Below are 17,104 nucleotides of genomic sequence, written 5' to 3' on the forward strand. Positions count from 1 at the left end.
TCATTGTAAAAAGGGTGATATATAAAACAAATTGACGTAGTAAAGTACTGAAATATCAGGCAGCTTATATACTCACAGACAACCAGCTAATATCCAAAGTAGTATATGTAGGTGTCATAGATTCCTCTCCCCGACAGTTTGGTATCAGGGGTGAATGCCACAGAAGTTAATGGGATTTTTGTCACTGACTTCAATGGGGTCATGATTTCACCCTATACAACTCACCATTGTGAAGAAGCCTGATGCTCTCTAGAGCTCTCAAGGTTGCCCTTCAATAGCAGTCCCTGTTTGCTTGTGCTAGAATCAGAAAATGTTTTCACTGTTCTCTGGTGTCTAGTTTTCAGGATCAGGACATCTGTCTATAATGGACTGTTCATTTCTTGGGTAATGTGACTCAAGGAGTAATACCCTGGGCCAGAATAAGTCAAATGCCCCTGGAATCAGCAGGTGCAATTTCCATGGAGGTCCCCATAGTCAGCATTGATTGTGGTGAATGTAAATTACATGGTATAAATTTGAAGTCAGTGGGGTTTTGCCCCTACTGAGGATCTGGCCTTTCATGCACAAATGGCCTATCTCACTCATGCAGAAATCTTTTATTGTCTGAAGCAGTTAACTAAATACTCACCCTTTTGCTCTAAGACGTCAAGTAATTTCTAGCTATTTAATTCTCAGAAGGGGAGAAAAATGGGAGAAAAATAAAATTAAAAAAGAAATTAGAGGGGAAAGTTTTATCATAGGTCATTGTCAGGTGTATGGGACCAAAATAAATTATTGTTAACAACAAAACAAAACAAAACAAAAAAAAACCCTGAAAAACTGTCTGGAGTTATTTCGAACATTATCTCATTGAAAGCCAGCTTCGCATCTATGCCATAGGAAGAAGAAGAAAGACCCACAACATTATAGAGAGATGAAAGGAAAGCAGTGAAAGGAAAATGCTGCCATTGCTTTTACTCCCTATCTTGACTCTCCTTCCAAGGAACATTAATTCAGACATGTAGAATGTAGCACAGACATTAAGGGCCAACTACAGTGGGGAGGAGAAAGGCTGTGACTCCCACCCTCTGGGCGATTATAAGTAAAGGTTCCATCTTGTCTGCAATTTCAGATGTTCTACTGAAAAATCCACAAGATCTAATGTAATAAAATAATCATAAATCTGATGCCCTGGCATCCTTCCTATGCATTTAGGAGCCTGTTCAGGAAGACATTTCACCTTACACAAACAAAGTCTTCTGAGATTTCTGGTTCCCCCCTGCTGCCATCATCAGTGCAACCACAGTGGGACGTGGTGGGCCACACAGTTCAGCACTCCAATAAGCCATACTCCCTCCCAGTTGCTGCTCTGCCAGGCTGATGTCACGGTGTCCAAACTCCTTCCTTTATTTGAGTAGCCTATGGCTTTTGTAAAAGAGAGGGGAAAATGTACTCTGTGGCCAACAATGTGAAATGATTTATGATAATGTTTCAGTGACTTGAGCTGGGTGTTTCTTCTTTTGGAAAAACTTACTCTCGGAAAACTGTATACATTTAAATGATAAAAAGTAGGCTTTGACGTAAAAGAGCACTCAGTTAAGATGAATGGGCTGAGGTCACACTTTTGTGTGTGTTTTATTGTGTCAGTCTGTCTGACTTGCAGAACAAACAAGGCAGCAAAGTGCTAATTTACAGTGGGAAGGTTATCTTCCTCACCAGGAAGAACCAAATGTATTTCTGAGAAATAAAATCAGATTCTGCAGCACACAAAATCTGTGGAATCTGCTGCTGATTGCCTGCCTTCATGGATTTCTTTTTTGCAGTTGGCAGCAGCTTAAAGCAGTAATAAAACAAGTGAGTTTTGAGACTGTTTGTAGTAATGCATCCCAAATTCTAAGTGCAGAGTTGTCTGGAGTAATAAGAACATCCAGAGAGAAAAATGGAAAAATTAGTAGATTGTCTTTCGATAACATGTTTTAAACTAGTTTTTATTTAATCGTAATCTTCCTGTGGCACTGAATGCTCAGGGTGTTGATAATTGGATATATGGATTTTTACCTGCAGGTTAATTGTTGGAATCTGGCCCAGGTTACCAAAATATAGTGGTAGTGACCAAAATACAGGGTACCAACCATCAGAGTCGGTACCCTATATTCCCCACTTCTCCACTGGCAAATCTGAGTATAGCATTCAGCTCTCCAGGTGAATGTACATTGGTGCCCTCATCTACATACATCTAGTAAACAGATGTTTCAGCTGGAATTTCTGATCTAGTGAGCCATATTTAAGGGATCACGCACCTAAGTATCCTAGAAAAAAGAGAGTACTATAAAAATTCTTTTTATAATAGACTCAGTGTTTGATAACTACACCCCTTTGTCCTCCTTTTTGCTACAGCCCAATTCTGTTTCAGTATCTTTCTAAATCAGCTGTGGTGTAAATTGTTGTTTGAGCACATGCTGAGCTCTGTACATGCATTTAAGAAAGCACTCTTGCCTCAAGGAACTTACAATCTAGTTTAGACCCGGACAGTACAGTACACCTGACAATACAGTACACAGGAGAGATCTTTTCTATGTAAGAATTTTTTCTGGATGGGTTTGAAGAGCAACTGTGCCTTCAGAACAGGAAGACCATAAACAACTAAGAGCCATTAAACAACTAAGGATTACAGACCATAATAACACTCTGTGCCAAGGAGGCCAAAGGAGTAGCTGACATAGGGCTGGCTAGCTATGCTAGCTTTGTGGCCACTTTGCACCTCAGGAGCAGTGCAAAGGGGCTGGAATAGAGTCAAGGATCTGGGCCATTGTCTAAATGTAAAGATACTCTGCTGTAAGGCTGGTTTAAAACAAACAAACAAACAAACAAGTCAGGAAAATGCCTTCAGATGAATGCTATTGAAGAAAGCATTCAGCCTTACTATTCATTTCTGCAGTTGTGCTCTACCCTTGAGATATACAGATCCAGACAACATCCTGATAAACCTTGAGCTATGGCATCATGAAAAGCAGTGTTATATTTAAGGACTTGAGTAACTGATTTCTCTTTTGCATGTCCCCATCACCGATTGATAGTAGGTCTATCACAGCTGAGCCAAAAGTCTTCCCTAAATTGTAATTCACCCTTGCAAGATTACATGGGCATGGAGAGGAAAATGAAGGGGAAGATGCCATAAGGTGAAATTCACTTGTGTCCAGAAAGCCAGCCCAAGATCTGTGTACCACTTAGGTTTTTTTATGAAAGCTTCAATATGGGACTGAACAGGTGTGCTCTGGTCTTGTGCTGACTTTCTGAATGTGTTGCGATTGTGTTCCCTTTCACACAGGTCTGTTTCTGTTTATTTCTAGAAGAAAATATTCTTGAGATTAGCTTTAAGTGTTGTACAAACATAATTGCAAATATTCTTGGAAAGTGACAAAAGTCTTTTAAAAAAAAGTGTAGCTCTGTTATTTATTAGCACTTTCCCAGAGTACAGTATCAGCACAGACAATATTTGAAATGAATGTTGTATTTGATTAGACTGATTGATTGTTCTCACCACTGAAGATTTAGCATTCATTAGTCATACTAACCAGTCATTAGTACTGCCTTTATCAACAAGCAAAGAATAAACAGAAATTCTAATAAAAATTCATCACAGTGAATGTACTCCTTGCCTAAACAAGTTATACGACTGTCAGCATATTAGATTAGCTGTTATAACATTGGCAGCGTAAAAGTTTCTGTTATAAAAAGTTTAAAATCCTTTAATGGTTCTTTACTTTGAATCTAAACTCTTTTATATTTAAGTAGGCTGAACAGATAATTTCTCTCAAATCCAACATAAGAAACTGCTAATAGTTATTTTCTACCTACTGATATATTTGTATGGAATCCCTTTTTGCTATTAGTCTTGAGGTTTGTCATGCAAGTTATACTAACCTGATTTATCAAAAACGATCTTTATTGGAGAGAAATCAAAATCCTGTATCACAGGTTTTCAATCAAACAGCAAATATATTCTGGTATATACAGAAAACGTACAAAAATGGAGACCATATTTACATTTCATTGATTTCACTCTCATATGCCTATTTTAACTTTACATAATACATAACATTTTGGTATTTATATAATAGGGGTAAGTGCTCCAAAGAAATAAGCACTTACACGGAATACATGTAAATTAAAGGCAGTGAATGTATCCTTATTTCTCTAGAAAGTTTTTTAATATATAATTATTTTTTATCTTTGTAATTTTTTTACAGGAGCCCCTCAATGTTATTGATCCTGGTTTGATGGACCTAAATGGTCCAAATGAAGATGCATTAGAATGGGATGAAACTGATATAAGTCATAAGCTGATTAGCATTAATGAAGAACTAAATGAACTCGATCAAGAACAAAAGCAGGATCATCCAAAACAGATATCTGTTTTAGAAGAGTGTGGTAGTAATGACTTGAATCAAGAAGAACATATCAGTGATCATGAAACTCTGTATTATTCCAGCATTACATCACCTCCTAGCCCTCACATTTACCAAGTCTATAGCCTCCACAATGTAGAGTTATCAGGAAAAAAACATTTATCTTTCCTGAAAAAGACTTCAAACTTCCCCAGTGTAACACAGTCTAATATTTTAAATAAAAGTCTTAAGGATTCCCCATTTTCCTCTACTAAATCTCTGCCAGACCAAATAGGTAGGACCACTTTGGCAAAACCATTCAATTATATGTACCATAGTGGAAATATAAGCAGATATTCTGAGAGTGAAAGCGGAATAGTCAGTGAAGGTGATACAGAAACTTCAAATGACTCTGAAATCTTTTTGATAAATGATATTGAAGGAACCCAGAGTAATCCTGAAATTGGGCCTCTGGAAGCTCACATGAGTGACCTAGTTGATGTGATAAAACAAAAAATCAAACAAGAAGAAGAGGACCATATTACACTTCCAGATAATTGTCACTCAACTTCTTCTGCATGTTGTGCAAGTGGAAAAGAGGGAGATCTAAATGGTGCTACCCAACATACCTCTGATTGTTTGAAAGAAGAATTACAAGGAAAACATGATGTGTTTACATTTTATGATTACTCTTACCTCCAAGGCACCAAACTCAAATTGCCAGTGATGATGAAACAATCACAAACTGACAAAGCATGTACAGAGAGCACTGTACTTCATGGTTTTAATTTTGATAAAATACCCTGTAAAGCTGAACATCAATCTGCAGAGTTACAACCAGATGAGTTTATGCATGAACTTACTTTGGCAAGTGTCTCCAGAGAATCAGATCCCACTTCCTGCAAATCTGTGGATGCTTCTAGGAAATTAACTGATATACAGAATGCAAAACAGGTTTCACATTTATCTCGTAGCTCTTCATTAGAATCTCTTTCTGTGGCAGGTGATTTGTTTGGCTCAAGTATTTTTAAAGCTGGTGATGGTCTTCAGCGAAGCACATCTTTGGAAAGCTGGTTAACTTCATACAAAAGCAATGAAGATCTTTTTAGTCATCATGGCTCAGGAGATATAAGTGCAAGCAGTGATTCTGTTGGAGAACTCAGCAAAAGGACATTAGACCTCCTGAATCGTTTAGAGAATATCCAGAGCCCCTTAGATCAAAAGATAAAGCACAGCATTTCCGATATCACACTCCAAAGTAGCTCACAAAAAATGTTATTACCCGGACAGTTAGCATTAGATATTGCATCCTCAGTCAATGAAGATTCAGCTGCTTCTCTCACCGAACTCAGTAGCAGTGAGGACCTTTCTATTTGCTCTGAGGACATTGTATTGCACAGAAATAAAGTGCTAGATTCAAATGCATCATTTAGGAAACATCTTAATCGGTCAGTAGCTGATGAGAGCGATGTCAATGTCAGCATGATTGTTAATGTCTCCTGCACTTCTGCTTGCACTGATGATGAAGATGACAGTGATTTGCTTTCAAGTTCTACCCTGACCTTGACAGAGGAGGAGCTGGGCATCAAAGATGAAGATGACGACTCCAGTATTGCAACTGATGAGGATATTTATGAAGAGTGCAATTTAATTTCTGGACTTGATTACATAAAGAATGAGCTCCAGACTTGGATTAGACCAAAATTTTCTTTGACAAGGGAGAAGAGAAGATGCAACTTCAGTGATGAAATTCAGTACAGTAAAGATGTAAGTAGCAATGAGACATCAAAAGCAATAGATACATTGAGCACTGAAACACTTTTGAATGGTTCAGTGTATAAGCTACCAGAAAATAATGGCAACAGTAAAAGTGTATCAGATGGTCATGAACTGGGGACAAAATGTCAGACTATAAAGGATCGTTCTCAGGCTGCTAAAGATCAGCTTGTGGATGACATGGAGAATGGAAATGTTGAAAATACTCCGGACAGTCAAAAGGAAGAGCTTATTAGAACTTCATCCACTCCCAAAAATCTTGGCTTACTTGATGGTAAGGGAGCTGAAAACGAACATTGCATCTGCGAAGCGTTTACAGATAGTTCAGATGATTCACATATGGATGGTAAGGAGACTGTTCAACCATCAAATATATCCACAAGTCTTCTACAAGAATGTCAAAATCATCCTCAATCTGATGATCATTGCATTGCTTATACTCCCATTAGAAAGCCTTGTCTGGAGCCTGCATTAGAAATGAGAGGTATAGATACACAAGATACTTCTTCACTAAAATATTTACCTAATGATCAACAAAGCAGAACAAGCACTATTGAAAAACCTACCGATTGCTGTGCAGCTTTTAAACCAAATGAAGCAGAAAAGAACACCTCAGCGAGTGGTAGTGATTCATGTTGCAACTGTGACTCTGTTGCTTCCGATAAAAGAAATGTGGACGATTGCTCAGTGCACAACTTTGTGATGGAGATAATTGACATGGCATCAACTGCCTTGAAGAGTAAATCACAGCCTGAATGTGAGACAGCCACTCCAACTTCATTAACTCAGATCAAGGAAAAAGTAATGGAACATTCTCACCGGCCCATACAACTAAGAAAGGGGGATTTTTATTCTTATCTTTCTCTCTCCTCTCATGATAGTGACTGTGGGGAGGTAACCAAATACATAGAGGAAAAGAGCAGTACTCCAGTGCCGCTGGACTTTGCAGATGAGAGAGAAAACATTGAATGTTTTTTTGAAGCTTGTCCTGAGGAAGAGCGAGTTGAGCAGCAGCCACATTTCTCTTCCACTACTCCTGAAGGATCTCTGGCAGCAGGCAAAGTCCTAGAATTATTGGCTGAACCTAAAACTTCTGCTAAATGTAGTAGCTTTTCTTTCTTAAGTAATGACATTGATGTAAATGTGCCCAATCCTGCCAACCAAAAGGTATCAAACAATTTTAAAAATATTATTGATGATTCACTGACTTTGGATAGCCATAATGAAGGCTTGGACATGAACTCTCTGCAGTTTAGCACTGAAAAAAGAAGTACAGGAAAGTCACTTGGAACTGGGAAGTCTAAAGGAAGTATTGCTGCTTCTGCAAAGGCTTCAGCTATAGGTTTTCAGTTAAAGCCAGAGCACTGGAAAGATAAGGATGTATTGCACCAGGACACTAAAACACTTACTTGTGAAGAAAAACTCCTGACTCTTCACACTGAGAGGCACATTAATATGCACAGATAGAATGTAACCCTCCCGTGCACATACATTAGCTCATAAACAGGTATGTACTGTACAGTATGGCTTTGCATATGACTTATTTTTATATGTTTGTATAATGAAAAGGTATGAATTGCCATCCAGGACTTTTGTTTTATGATAGCACCAGACTTCGTATATATTTGATTGATCACAGTCCAACCCCAGTTTACACACCTCTGGTGCATTCGAGACACTGGTTTTGCCCCTGATCGATGCATGGACTGAAGCTCCACTCCTGTGGAATACACAAAATCCACCGGAGTCAAACTTCTGTTCTGCTGATCTTGGGAATTCCATAGTTGATATTCCCAGGTAGCTCCCATCCTCCCTCTTATGCTGCTGAGCTGTCCAGCCTCGTAGAAGCTGTCTCTACCTACGGACACCCCCTTCTCCTCTCTTCTCCAGAGTCAGCTGGTCTTCTGCTATAATCAGCGACCCTCTGTTACCCAAAACATTTGGACAATCAGAAGTTTGGCAGTCCCATGAAGCCTTCATAATATCAGTGCTCTACTGTGTGTGCAAATAATCTTGTGAAAACAAACCCCTGGGATAGTGGCTAACCAGATTAAATGGAGAGGTATTAACTTATCTGCTAATGTCTATATCCTATGATTCTGGATTTAAACCTGCTAAGCAATTATGAAGAAAAAGGAATGACAGGCTAAATAATTAGTGTTACCAAAATAAGAAAGCTTTACCATGAGGGCTATTGCAAATGCAAGACTAAGGTTGTACAGTAAGGACACAAAAGGTAGAGGAAGGTGAAAAGTAAAGGCTACAATAGCAATATTAATTGCTCCTTTCTAGTATATTTTATGATGTATATTTTGGAACATAAGTAGTAGAGATGAGCCTAAGATGAGAAGTTTGGCTCCAATCTTTGCCAAAGTTTGAAGGAGTTCAGCTCAGGTTTCCTGGCTCACATAAATCTCTAATAAAAAGAAATGTTAAACTGCATATTTAGCCAGAAAAACAGAAATAGAAAACAGCATGTGGCCAAGCTGCTTTGCACCTCACCACTAATTCAAAGTGGCGCTAGAGCCAGCATAAATGGCTATGCAAGAATCACATTATTGCAGAGGGATCTTCCAACAGTTTACAGCCAGCATAGCTGCACCTATGCCACACTCAGCCCAGCTGCTTGTGCAGGGGGTGTGGCTGGGAGAAAAGAAGTGTGATCAGGGCTTTCTTACTCTTCACGGATCATTCCCTGGCTGCCATATTGACCTCTTGAGGTCTTTGGTACATAATGACCTAGAATTGGGGGACTGCCAACTTCACCTTTGCATCCCCATTTCCGAGCTGTGCAGTGTGCTCCTCAGATGTATCAAAGGAGTTGGGCCTATATATACAAATTGAGATTGTTGGTTTTGGAAGTGTAACTTTTGCATTTCCTGAGCTAATATGACATTACTATAGTTTTTGTCTATAATTGTATGATTCTCTGTATGCACACATATACTTGTGCATCTGCTAAGGCTTTCTTATTACAGCAACAATTATCCAAGACATCCCAAATGATATTCTCATAAGCAAACTAAGGAAATATGGTCTCATTGAAATTACTTCGAGGATGGAGCTTAACTGGTTGAAAGATCACACTCAGAGTAGTTATCAATGGTTTGCTGTCAAACTGGGGGGACATATCTAGTGGAGTCTTGCAGGGGTCAATCTCAGGTCCGGTATTATTCAATATTTTCCTTAATGACTTTGGTAATGGACTGGAGAGTGTGCTTGTAAAATTTGTGGATGACACCAAGCATGGGAGGGGTTGCTAGCACTTTGGAGGAGAGGATTAGAATTTAAAATGACCTTGACATATTGGAATATTGGTCTGAATTCAACAAGATGAAATTAAATAAAAACAAGTGTGAAGTACTACAGTTAATAAGAAAAAAAATCAAAGGCACAGATACAAAATGAGATATAAGTGGCTAGGTAGTGGTACTGCTGAAAAGAATCTGGGGCTATAGTGGGTCACAAATTGAATAGGAATCAACAATGGGAATGCAGTTGCAAAAAATACTAATATCTTTCTGGGGTATTAACAGGAGCCTTAGTATGCAAGATATGGGAGGTAATTGTCCTGCTTTACTTATCACTGGTGAGGCTTCAGTTGGAGTATTATGTCCTGTTCTGGATGCTACACTTTAAGATAGAATCTTTGGAGAGAGTCCAGAGGACAGCAACAAAAATGATAAAAGGTTTAGAAAACCTGACCTGTGAAGAAAGATTTTTTTAAAAATGGGCATGTTTAATCTTGAGAAAAGAAGATGGGGGGGACCTGAGAGTCTTCAAATATGTTAAAGGCTGATATCAAGAGGACTGTGATCAGTCGTGCTGCATGTCTTCTGTAGGTAGAACAAGAAGCAATGGGCTTAAACTGGAGCAAGGGAGATTTAGGTTAGATATTAGGAAAAGCTTTGTGACTATATGGATAGTTAAGCTCTGGAATAGGCTTCCAAGGGAGCTTGTGGAATCCCCACATTGTAGGTTTTTAAGAACAGGTTAGACAAACACCTGTCAGGGACGGTCTAGATATAAATAGTCTTGCCTTAGTGCAGAGGACTAGACTAGATGACCTCTCGAAGTCCCTTTCAGCCCTACATTTCTGTAATTCTGTGATCTTTATCCTGACACTTTCCTTTGCATGTATGTGTGTATAATATTGCATTATATTGGAACTGTGACATCAGAGAAAAGATGCTTGAACAGCTTGTGGATGTTCACAACCTAACAATTGCCAATTAAGTTAATACTTAAATGAAACCTTAATACACATCTACTGGCTTAGTGACACCATCCACATCAAAATCACTAGAGAAGCAGCTGAAATTCAACTGTGAAATTACAAAAGAGATGGATGAGAGTATATGATCAAGTGCCTATACTCAGAGGACTATGTATACATGGAAGTATCTATATGAAAAGTGAGATGAGGACAAAAGGCTTGAGTTTGTAAGTTTATACAGTAGACAAAGTAAATTTGAATTAATCTTGTGTTAGATTTCTTTATTTCATCCCTTATTTATTATTATATTAACCTGAGAAAGAAAATTACCATAATGTGTGTGCGACTGGCCTGTTCTTTCCCTCATTCCTTCACTAATGATGATAGTAATATAACTTTGCACTTCAATAGTGATTTTCATCTGAGAATCTCAAAGCACTGCACAAACTTGCCATCCACTGTTACAGATAATACAGTTACTTACATGGTAGCAAGCTGTGTTTTCATAAATACAGTGTACTAGGTTATGGCAACATACAGTTAATCAGGCCTGAGGACCAGAATTAAGTATAAAGAATAGAGATATTTACACACCCTCATGAAATTCAGTGAAAGGCAATGCAGAGACTGTACAGGATAGTTTGATGGAGTCATAGCATCATTTTTATTTTGCCTTAAGGTTACAGGCTTTTTTAAATAATAAAAAGTCCTTTTTATTACATGCCACTCTTTATTTAAGAAGCTATTTATTGTTTGTTAAATGTTATATAGTATTGTTTCTATTAAAATTACACATAAATTTTATTATTCCTAGCTGCAAGGCTGGGAATGTACCTCAAGCAAGTAAAAAAATGAAAATCCATGCTGCCACATATGAGATCTGTGTTTCACTAAAGTCTGAATTCCCTTCCCCCATTAAGAGCTTGGTGCTGTAACTTCATCTCTCATGCTATGGGGAATGAATTACAGAAGCAATCTATCCTAATTTGTTAACTTATTCAAATAACAGTTATTATACTTAACTATGCTAAAGATTATCTTTTTGGTGGCAGATTGTTTATTTTTTGATGAGCCTAATTACTGATTTTCTAAAGGTAATTTACATTTATTACTAATACATCTTTTAAAATGTGACAGATAAATGTTGTTCCCATAAGTATATTATGAAAAAAGTTACTATTTAAAAACACATTATTTAATTTGAAAGATAAATTGCAAACACCATTATTTTTTTCCTGTAGCACCTGTGCTCTAAGCTCATTAAAATGTGTAATTCCAAGTGTAGCTGCAATACTAAGAGAAAAATAATCTATAGTATAGGTATACTCTAAAAATATACTCAGTATGCGAAGCTGACAAAAGGCATACTTACTAATGTAGCTTGGCTAATTTATCTTCTTTCAGGCTATGTTTGCCTTGTCTGTATAAGAGGATAAAAGCTATAGTGGAGGAAATATATTTTCTACCAAATGTATCTAAATTGCAATCTCGTTCTTTATCAGTTTGCTGTAAAACTGACCTTTAAGGGAAAGTAACAGCAATTCTATAAGCAGCTTCAAAAATACCTCTATCAGAACTGATTATTCTACTATATGAGCCAATATACAGCAGAGATGCTTAGAAAGCAATACTGATTTTGTTTCTCAAGGAGATGACAGCTTGAAAGAACAGCCTTCCTGCATATGAGATCATGCAATCTTTTGCTATCACTATGACCCATGACTCACCAATGGAATCAGGATTCATAGTCACATATTCAGTGTGTGCAGGGATCAATCCACTACAGGACTTTATGTGATGTTCCCAGAGTCTTTTCTGGAAAATACATTAGATTTCTGTGTGCGATCTGTTATGGTCACACCTAAGTCACAAAAGATATTTCCATCCTTTTGTATAGAACATACAATTTAAATTTCACATACATTGGAAAAAAATTATGGCTTGGTCTTTAGAAAAATAAACTGGTTTTATCCCATATACTGTAACTGACTGTAGCCAGGAGGAACCTAGAGGAAAAGGATGGTCCTGTGGCTAAAGCACAAGACTGCTAGTCAGACAATCTGGCTACTATTCCAAGCTCTGCCATGGACTTTTTGTATGACCTTGAGCAGATCACTCAAGCCTTTTCTGCCTCAGTTTCTTTAACAATGAAATATCACGGATAATAATTGAAGGGGGAAGTTCTGAGGCTTAAATCATTCGCCCAAAACTTTTTTGAGATCAACGGATAAAATGTGATGTCTAAATGCAAAGTATTAGTAGTTACATAATTCTATGAAAAAAAACAGTATTCAAGGCCAGTGGAATACAGACACTCAGGGTACGTCTACACTGCACGATTATTTCGAATTAGCTTAAACCGATATTACAAAACAGATCTAATAAAATCGGTTTAGCGCGTCCACAGTGGGATCCCGAAATCGATTGTTTGCGTCCATGGTCCAAAGCTACCATCGATTTCAGGAGCGGTGCACTGTGGGTAGCTGTTCCTCAGCTATCCCATAGTTCCCACTTCCGTGTTGAGAGCACAGTGCCTGATGGGGCAGAAAACATTGCCCCGGGTGGTGCTGGGTACAGCCTCACCCCTCCCTTTGTGAAGGCAGCAGACAACCCTTTGGCGCCTTTTTCGCGGAGTGCATTGAGCAAACGCCATAGCACAGCAATCTTTCCCTTTTTTTTTTCACGTGGTGGTGGGGGGAAATAAACTGAGGAGCTGTTCCCTGAACCACGCCAGACACTGTGTTTGAACCTACAGACATTGGGAGCTCAGCCAAGAATGCAAATAATTTTCAGAGACTGCTGTGGACTGTGGGATAGCTGGAGTCCTCAGTACCCCCTCCCTCCCTTCATGAGCGTCCATTTGAGTCTCTGGCTTCCCGTTACGCTTGTCACGCAGCGCTGTGTATCCTGGAGTTTTTTATTCAAACGCTTTGGCATTTCGTGTTCTGTAACGGAGCTGGATACAACAGATTTGTCTCCCCATACAGCGATCAGACCTAGTATCTCCCGTACGGTCTATGCTGAAGCTCTTTTTGGATTTCAGACTGCATCGCCAGCCGTGCTGATCAGAGCTCCACGCTGGGCAAGCAGGAAATGTAATTCAAAAGTTCGCGGGGCTTTTCCTGTTTACCTGCCCGCTGCATCCGAGTTCAGATTGCTGTCCAGAGCGGTCAGTGCTGCACTCTGGGATGCCGCCCGGAGGCCAATAACGTCGATTTCCGTCCACACGAACCCTAATCCGAGTTATCACTATCGAATTTAGCGCTACTCCTCTCGTTTGGGAGGAGTTCCGAAATCGATTTAAGGAGCCGTTTAACTCGATATTAATGACGACGTCGTGTGAACGGGTACAGCGTTAAATCGGTATATCGGCCATTAAACCGATTTAAAGTCGCAGTGTAGACCTGGCCTAACATGTAATAATTTAAATATAAAAAAATTAGGCTGCAGGAACGATCTAAACCTTTTCTTACCATTTCTCTTTGCACATTTAGTGGGGCACTAGAAACAACAGTGTTTCTTTACCTTTTTTTACAACATAGTGATGATATTTTATTTCAGTATAGCAGAAAACTCCACCAGAGGACTTATTTAAAAACTTAATATTACCTACATGGTAGAAATAGCTAGTTTATATTATCATCTGTGGATGTTTTGATTTTGGAAAAAGGTACTGTCCAACAGTGAGACTTTTCTCACTACAGATCTGATTAAAACCCACACCAAAGTTTAAAAAGAGCAAATTTGATATCTTCATTATTATGCATGTTGTTTTTGCACTGATTTCATGTAATTTACTTTTTCTATAAAAAATAGCGAGGTCAGTTACAGCAAATAAGATCAAAGGAGAAGGTAACTGGATAGATCCAGATATTTCTGCTTAATTTGGAAGGCATATAATGCATGTCAGGAGTGCCTCCTAGGAAATGCCTAAGAGATGTACTTTGCACTAATCTTTTAGCTGTATTCTGACAGTTATTTCTTCATAATCCTCATCATAAGCCTCTGCTCTTTGATGAATAGTTTAACCCTAAACTCCAAGCTGGTTAAATTCCATAGTATGAAAATTTAACTCATTACTGGCGCCAGAAATGTCCAAATAGTTCTGTGATACGCCTCTTCACCTTTTATATTAAAATCTCATTGTATATACGTACATAAATTATGTATGTCCATTAAATATTGTGTATCCCTTTCTGTTTGGCTGTGGCAGATCCATATTTTGTTATTGATCGGAGCACCTTTGAGTGTGCTGAAGGTAAGTTCACAGGTAAGTATAAGGACAGGATCCAGGGAAAAAGTCAGATGATGATTTCCCTCGTTTGTTTTGAAACTACGTCCTTAAAAAAAAATTTTCTACATCAATACAGACATTTTTTACTCTAACTTGAATCCAGGCATTTAAAAATCGTTGTTCATATACTGTATGCCTGTGCATTTAAAGGCTTTGGCATGTATTCATATAATGTCTATCTTCAGTTGTTCTGGAAGAGCTTGTGTTTTGCAAATAAAACTGTATTTTATGTAACATACTTTCACTTTTTTTTTCGTTTTCTTTTAGAAACTTGGCTGCTGTTCAGGTGCAGGTTCATCCTGTTAACCATGGGATGACCTCCAATGCCATTGCATCATTCACTGCCTCTCGTTATACTGACTCCCAAGATAAATTTTCTTTCCAAATGTGATTTGTCATGTTGGTTTTCTGATCAGACTACATATGCTGGTCCTAATTCAGTAATCATTTTGTAGTATAGCAAAGCCATTTGCTTTCATGTGGATTCCCCTCCCAAGCTACCTCTAACTACCCACTCTACCTAAACTGAATGCTTCTGTAATATTTATCACCTGTTACATTCTTTGAAGTTTTGCAATTCCACAAATTCATCATGATCAGTCTGATTCATCTTTACAGAGCTGTACCGGTCAGTACTCTCTTATTTCATGTATCAAATTTAATATATATATATATATGTATAATGCATATGTTTGTTGAAACTATTTTGTGTTTAAAATTACCATTTTATTTGATTGCAGCAAAAGGAAAAGTCATTAGTCCTCCTAATTCAATACATCTAAAAGTTAAGCAATTAAAATCAATGCCATTTATTTCATTTTAAAATTTAATCTATGCAACACTTCAAGAAACAACTACATGGTGTTGTATATTAGGAACTGTTGACATTCTACTAATTAAGTACAACATTTTGGGTTTTTATGCTTCTTGAGGTGGTAAAGGGAAAAAAGTTTTTTAAAAAAGTGTGCCTTGCTGTATTTCTTATACCATTTATTAATAAGCTGCTTTCAGAGTAAAATTATGTTGGTTTCAAAGGAGGAAATAGCAAGGTTAAGATGTGTGAATAATTTCTGTATATATGTATAACCAAGTACAAACACTGATGTATAATGACAGTATAAAATGCTTTCATGTTTGTGATGTTCAGTGATGTTAAAAATATAAGCCTTAAAACCATTAGATTGCATGATAATTAGAATTGGCATAATAAACATCGTTCATTGGGGAAAAAAAGCAAAACTGGTTATCTGTTTTACCTACATTCGAAGAAAAAAAATACTGCATCAAAATACAGAAAAGTTATTGTTTGCAATATTTCACAGAGACTAGAGTTTCCATATCAGTGAAGAGGTTTGGGCTGCATGGCTCCAAATTGAAGGTCATGCAAACTAAGGAGTTTCAAAATCTTTCTAGTCACATATGGAAAAGCAAACATTCAGACAGATTAATCTAGTAAACTGTAACACCAGTTCCCAAAGGAGAAGTATACATATATCTGAAACCTTTATTTCTTTATTATTAATAGTTTGAAGTTGGATGTTAGAACACTTTCTGTCTCTTAGAATATCATACATTTACATAGTCCCATTGAATGAGCTTTGTATATATTTATATAAGCACTTTTACAGTTAGGCTGTTTGAATAATCTAAATTATATCAAAATTAAATAATTTAGATTATGTTCATTTTAAATATTTTTATCTTGTTCTAAAACTATATTGGGTGGCTAAAACAATGCTGAAAGCTCTATCTAGTATCTCTGCAAAAATGACTCTTCCCTAAAAATCTCTATTGTAAATGGAGGCTACATTTAATAGGCTAGAAACTGGGCCTGCTGTTTTCTATTTTATCTGTTTAAAATATATATTTTTTCTATTATGTGCGTGGGGGATTATTTTAAACAAACAAAATCCTTCAGTATTGGTTTTCTTAATAAAATCAGTCAATCTAATAAAATGTCAGTAGCCTAGCCAGAATTTAGAAGACAACCTAAAATACGTCATTGGCATGTCCATGTAATAGTGGAGGAACTGGTAAGAAAACTTTCCTGTTTCAAGCTACCAAGAGCATATTTTTCACTTATAATGGTGAGAAAAACATGTAGGTCCTCACTCTTATCTCCACTGAGTCCCCTTTACAAGGCCAAAGCACTGTAGAAGAGCCTTAGTGTAGATGAGAATGAAGTCCTTAAAAAATTGAGAAAAATTCCTTGCAATTGCCTTTTTGAATCTATGATGCGTTCTCCACTTGCATATTCTCACTGTTCCAGTCCAGAACTGTGTTTAAGTTAAACCCAAGCACACTGAAGGTCTGAAACAGTCTTTACAGGATATTGGAAAATGCCAAATAATTTCTAGGTGCAATTTCTCATAAAATCTTACAGACTTTAGCCAGTCTATTTTTTTATTAAAATTATGATTTTTTACTGATTTATCATGGTTAATCTTTACA

At 37.5% G+C, this 17,104-nt stretch overlaps 1 protein-coding gene across 2 annotated transcripts in view; it reads left to right on the forward strand.

Annotated features, from left to right (window-relative positions):
- Positions 1–15,296, forward strand: part of AKAP6 (A-kinase anchoring protein 6) — a 405,462-nt gene extending 390,166 nt beyond the window's left edge. For both annotated transcript variants that reach the window (XM_032798440.2, XM_032798441.2), the window contains exons 13-14: positions 4,230–7,650; positions 14,921–15,296. In XM_032798440.2, coding sequence (XP_032654331.1) covers positions 4,230–7,610 — 3,381 coding nt within the window. In that variant the 3' untranslated portion in view covers positions 7,611–7,650; positions 14,921–15,296. The remainder of the gene's footprint in view (positions 1–4,229; positions 7,651–14,920) is intronic.
- The last annotated feature ends 1,808 nt before the right edge of the window (positions 15,297–17,104 follow it).

The sequence above is a fragment of the Chelonoidis abingdonii genome, chromosome 4 (genome assembly GCF_003597395.2).
Source record: "Chelonoidis abingdonii isolate Lonesome George chromosome 4, CheloAbing_2.0, whole genome shotgun sequence".
Lineage (NCBI taxonomy): Eukaryota > Metazoa > Chordata > Testudines > Testudinidae > Chelonoidis > Chelonoidis abingdonii.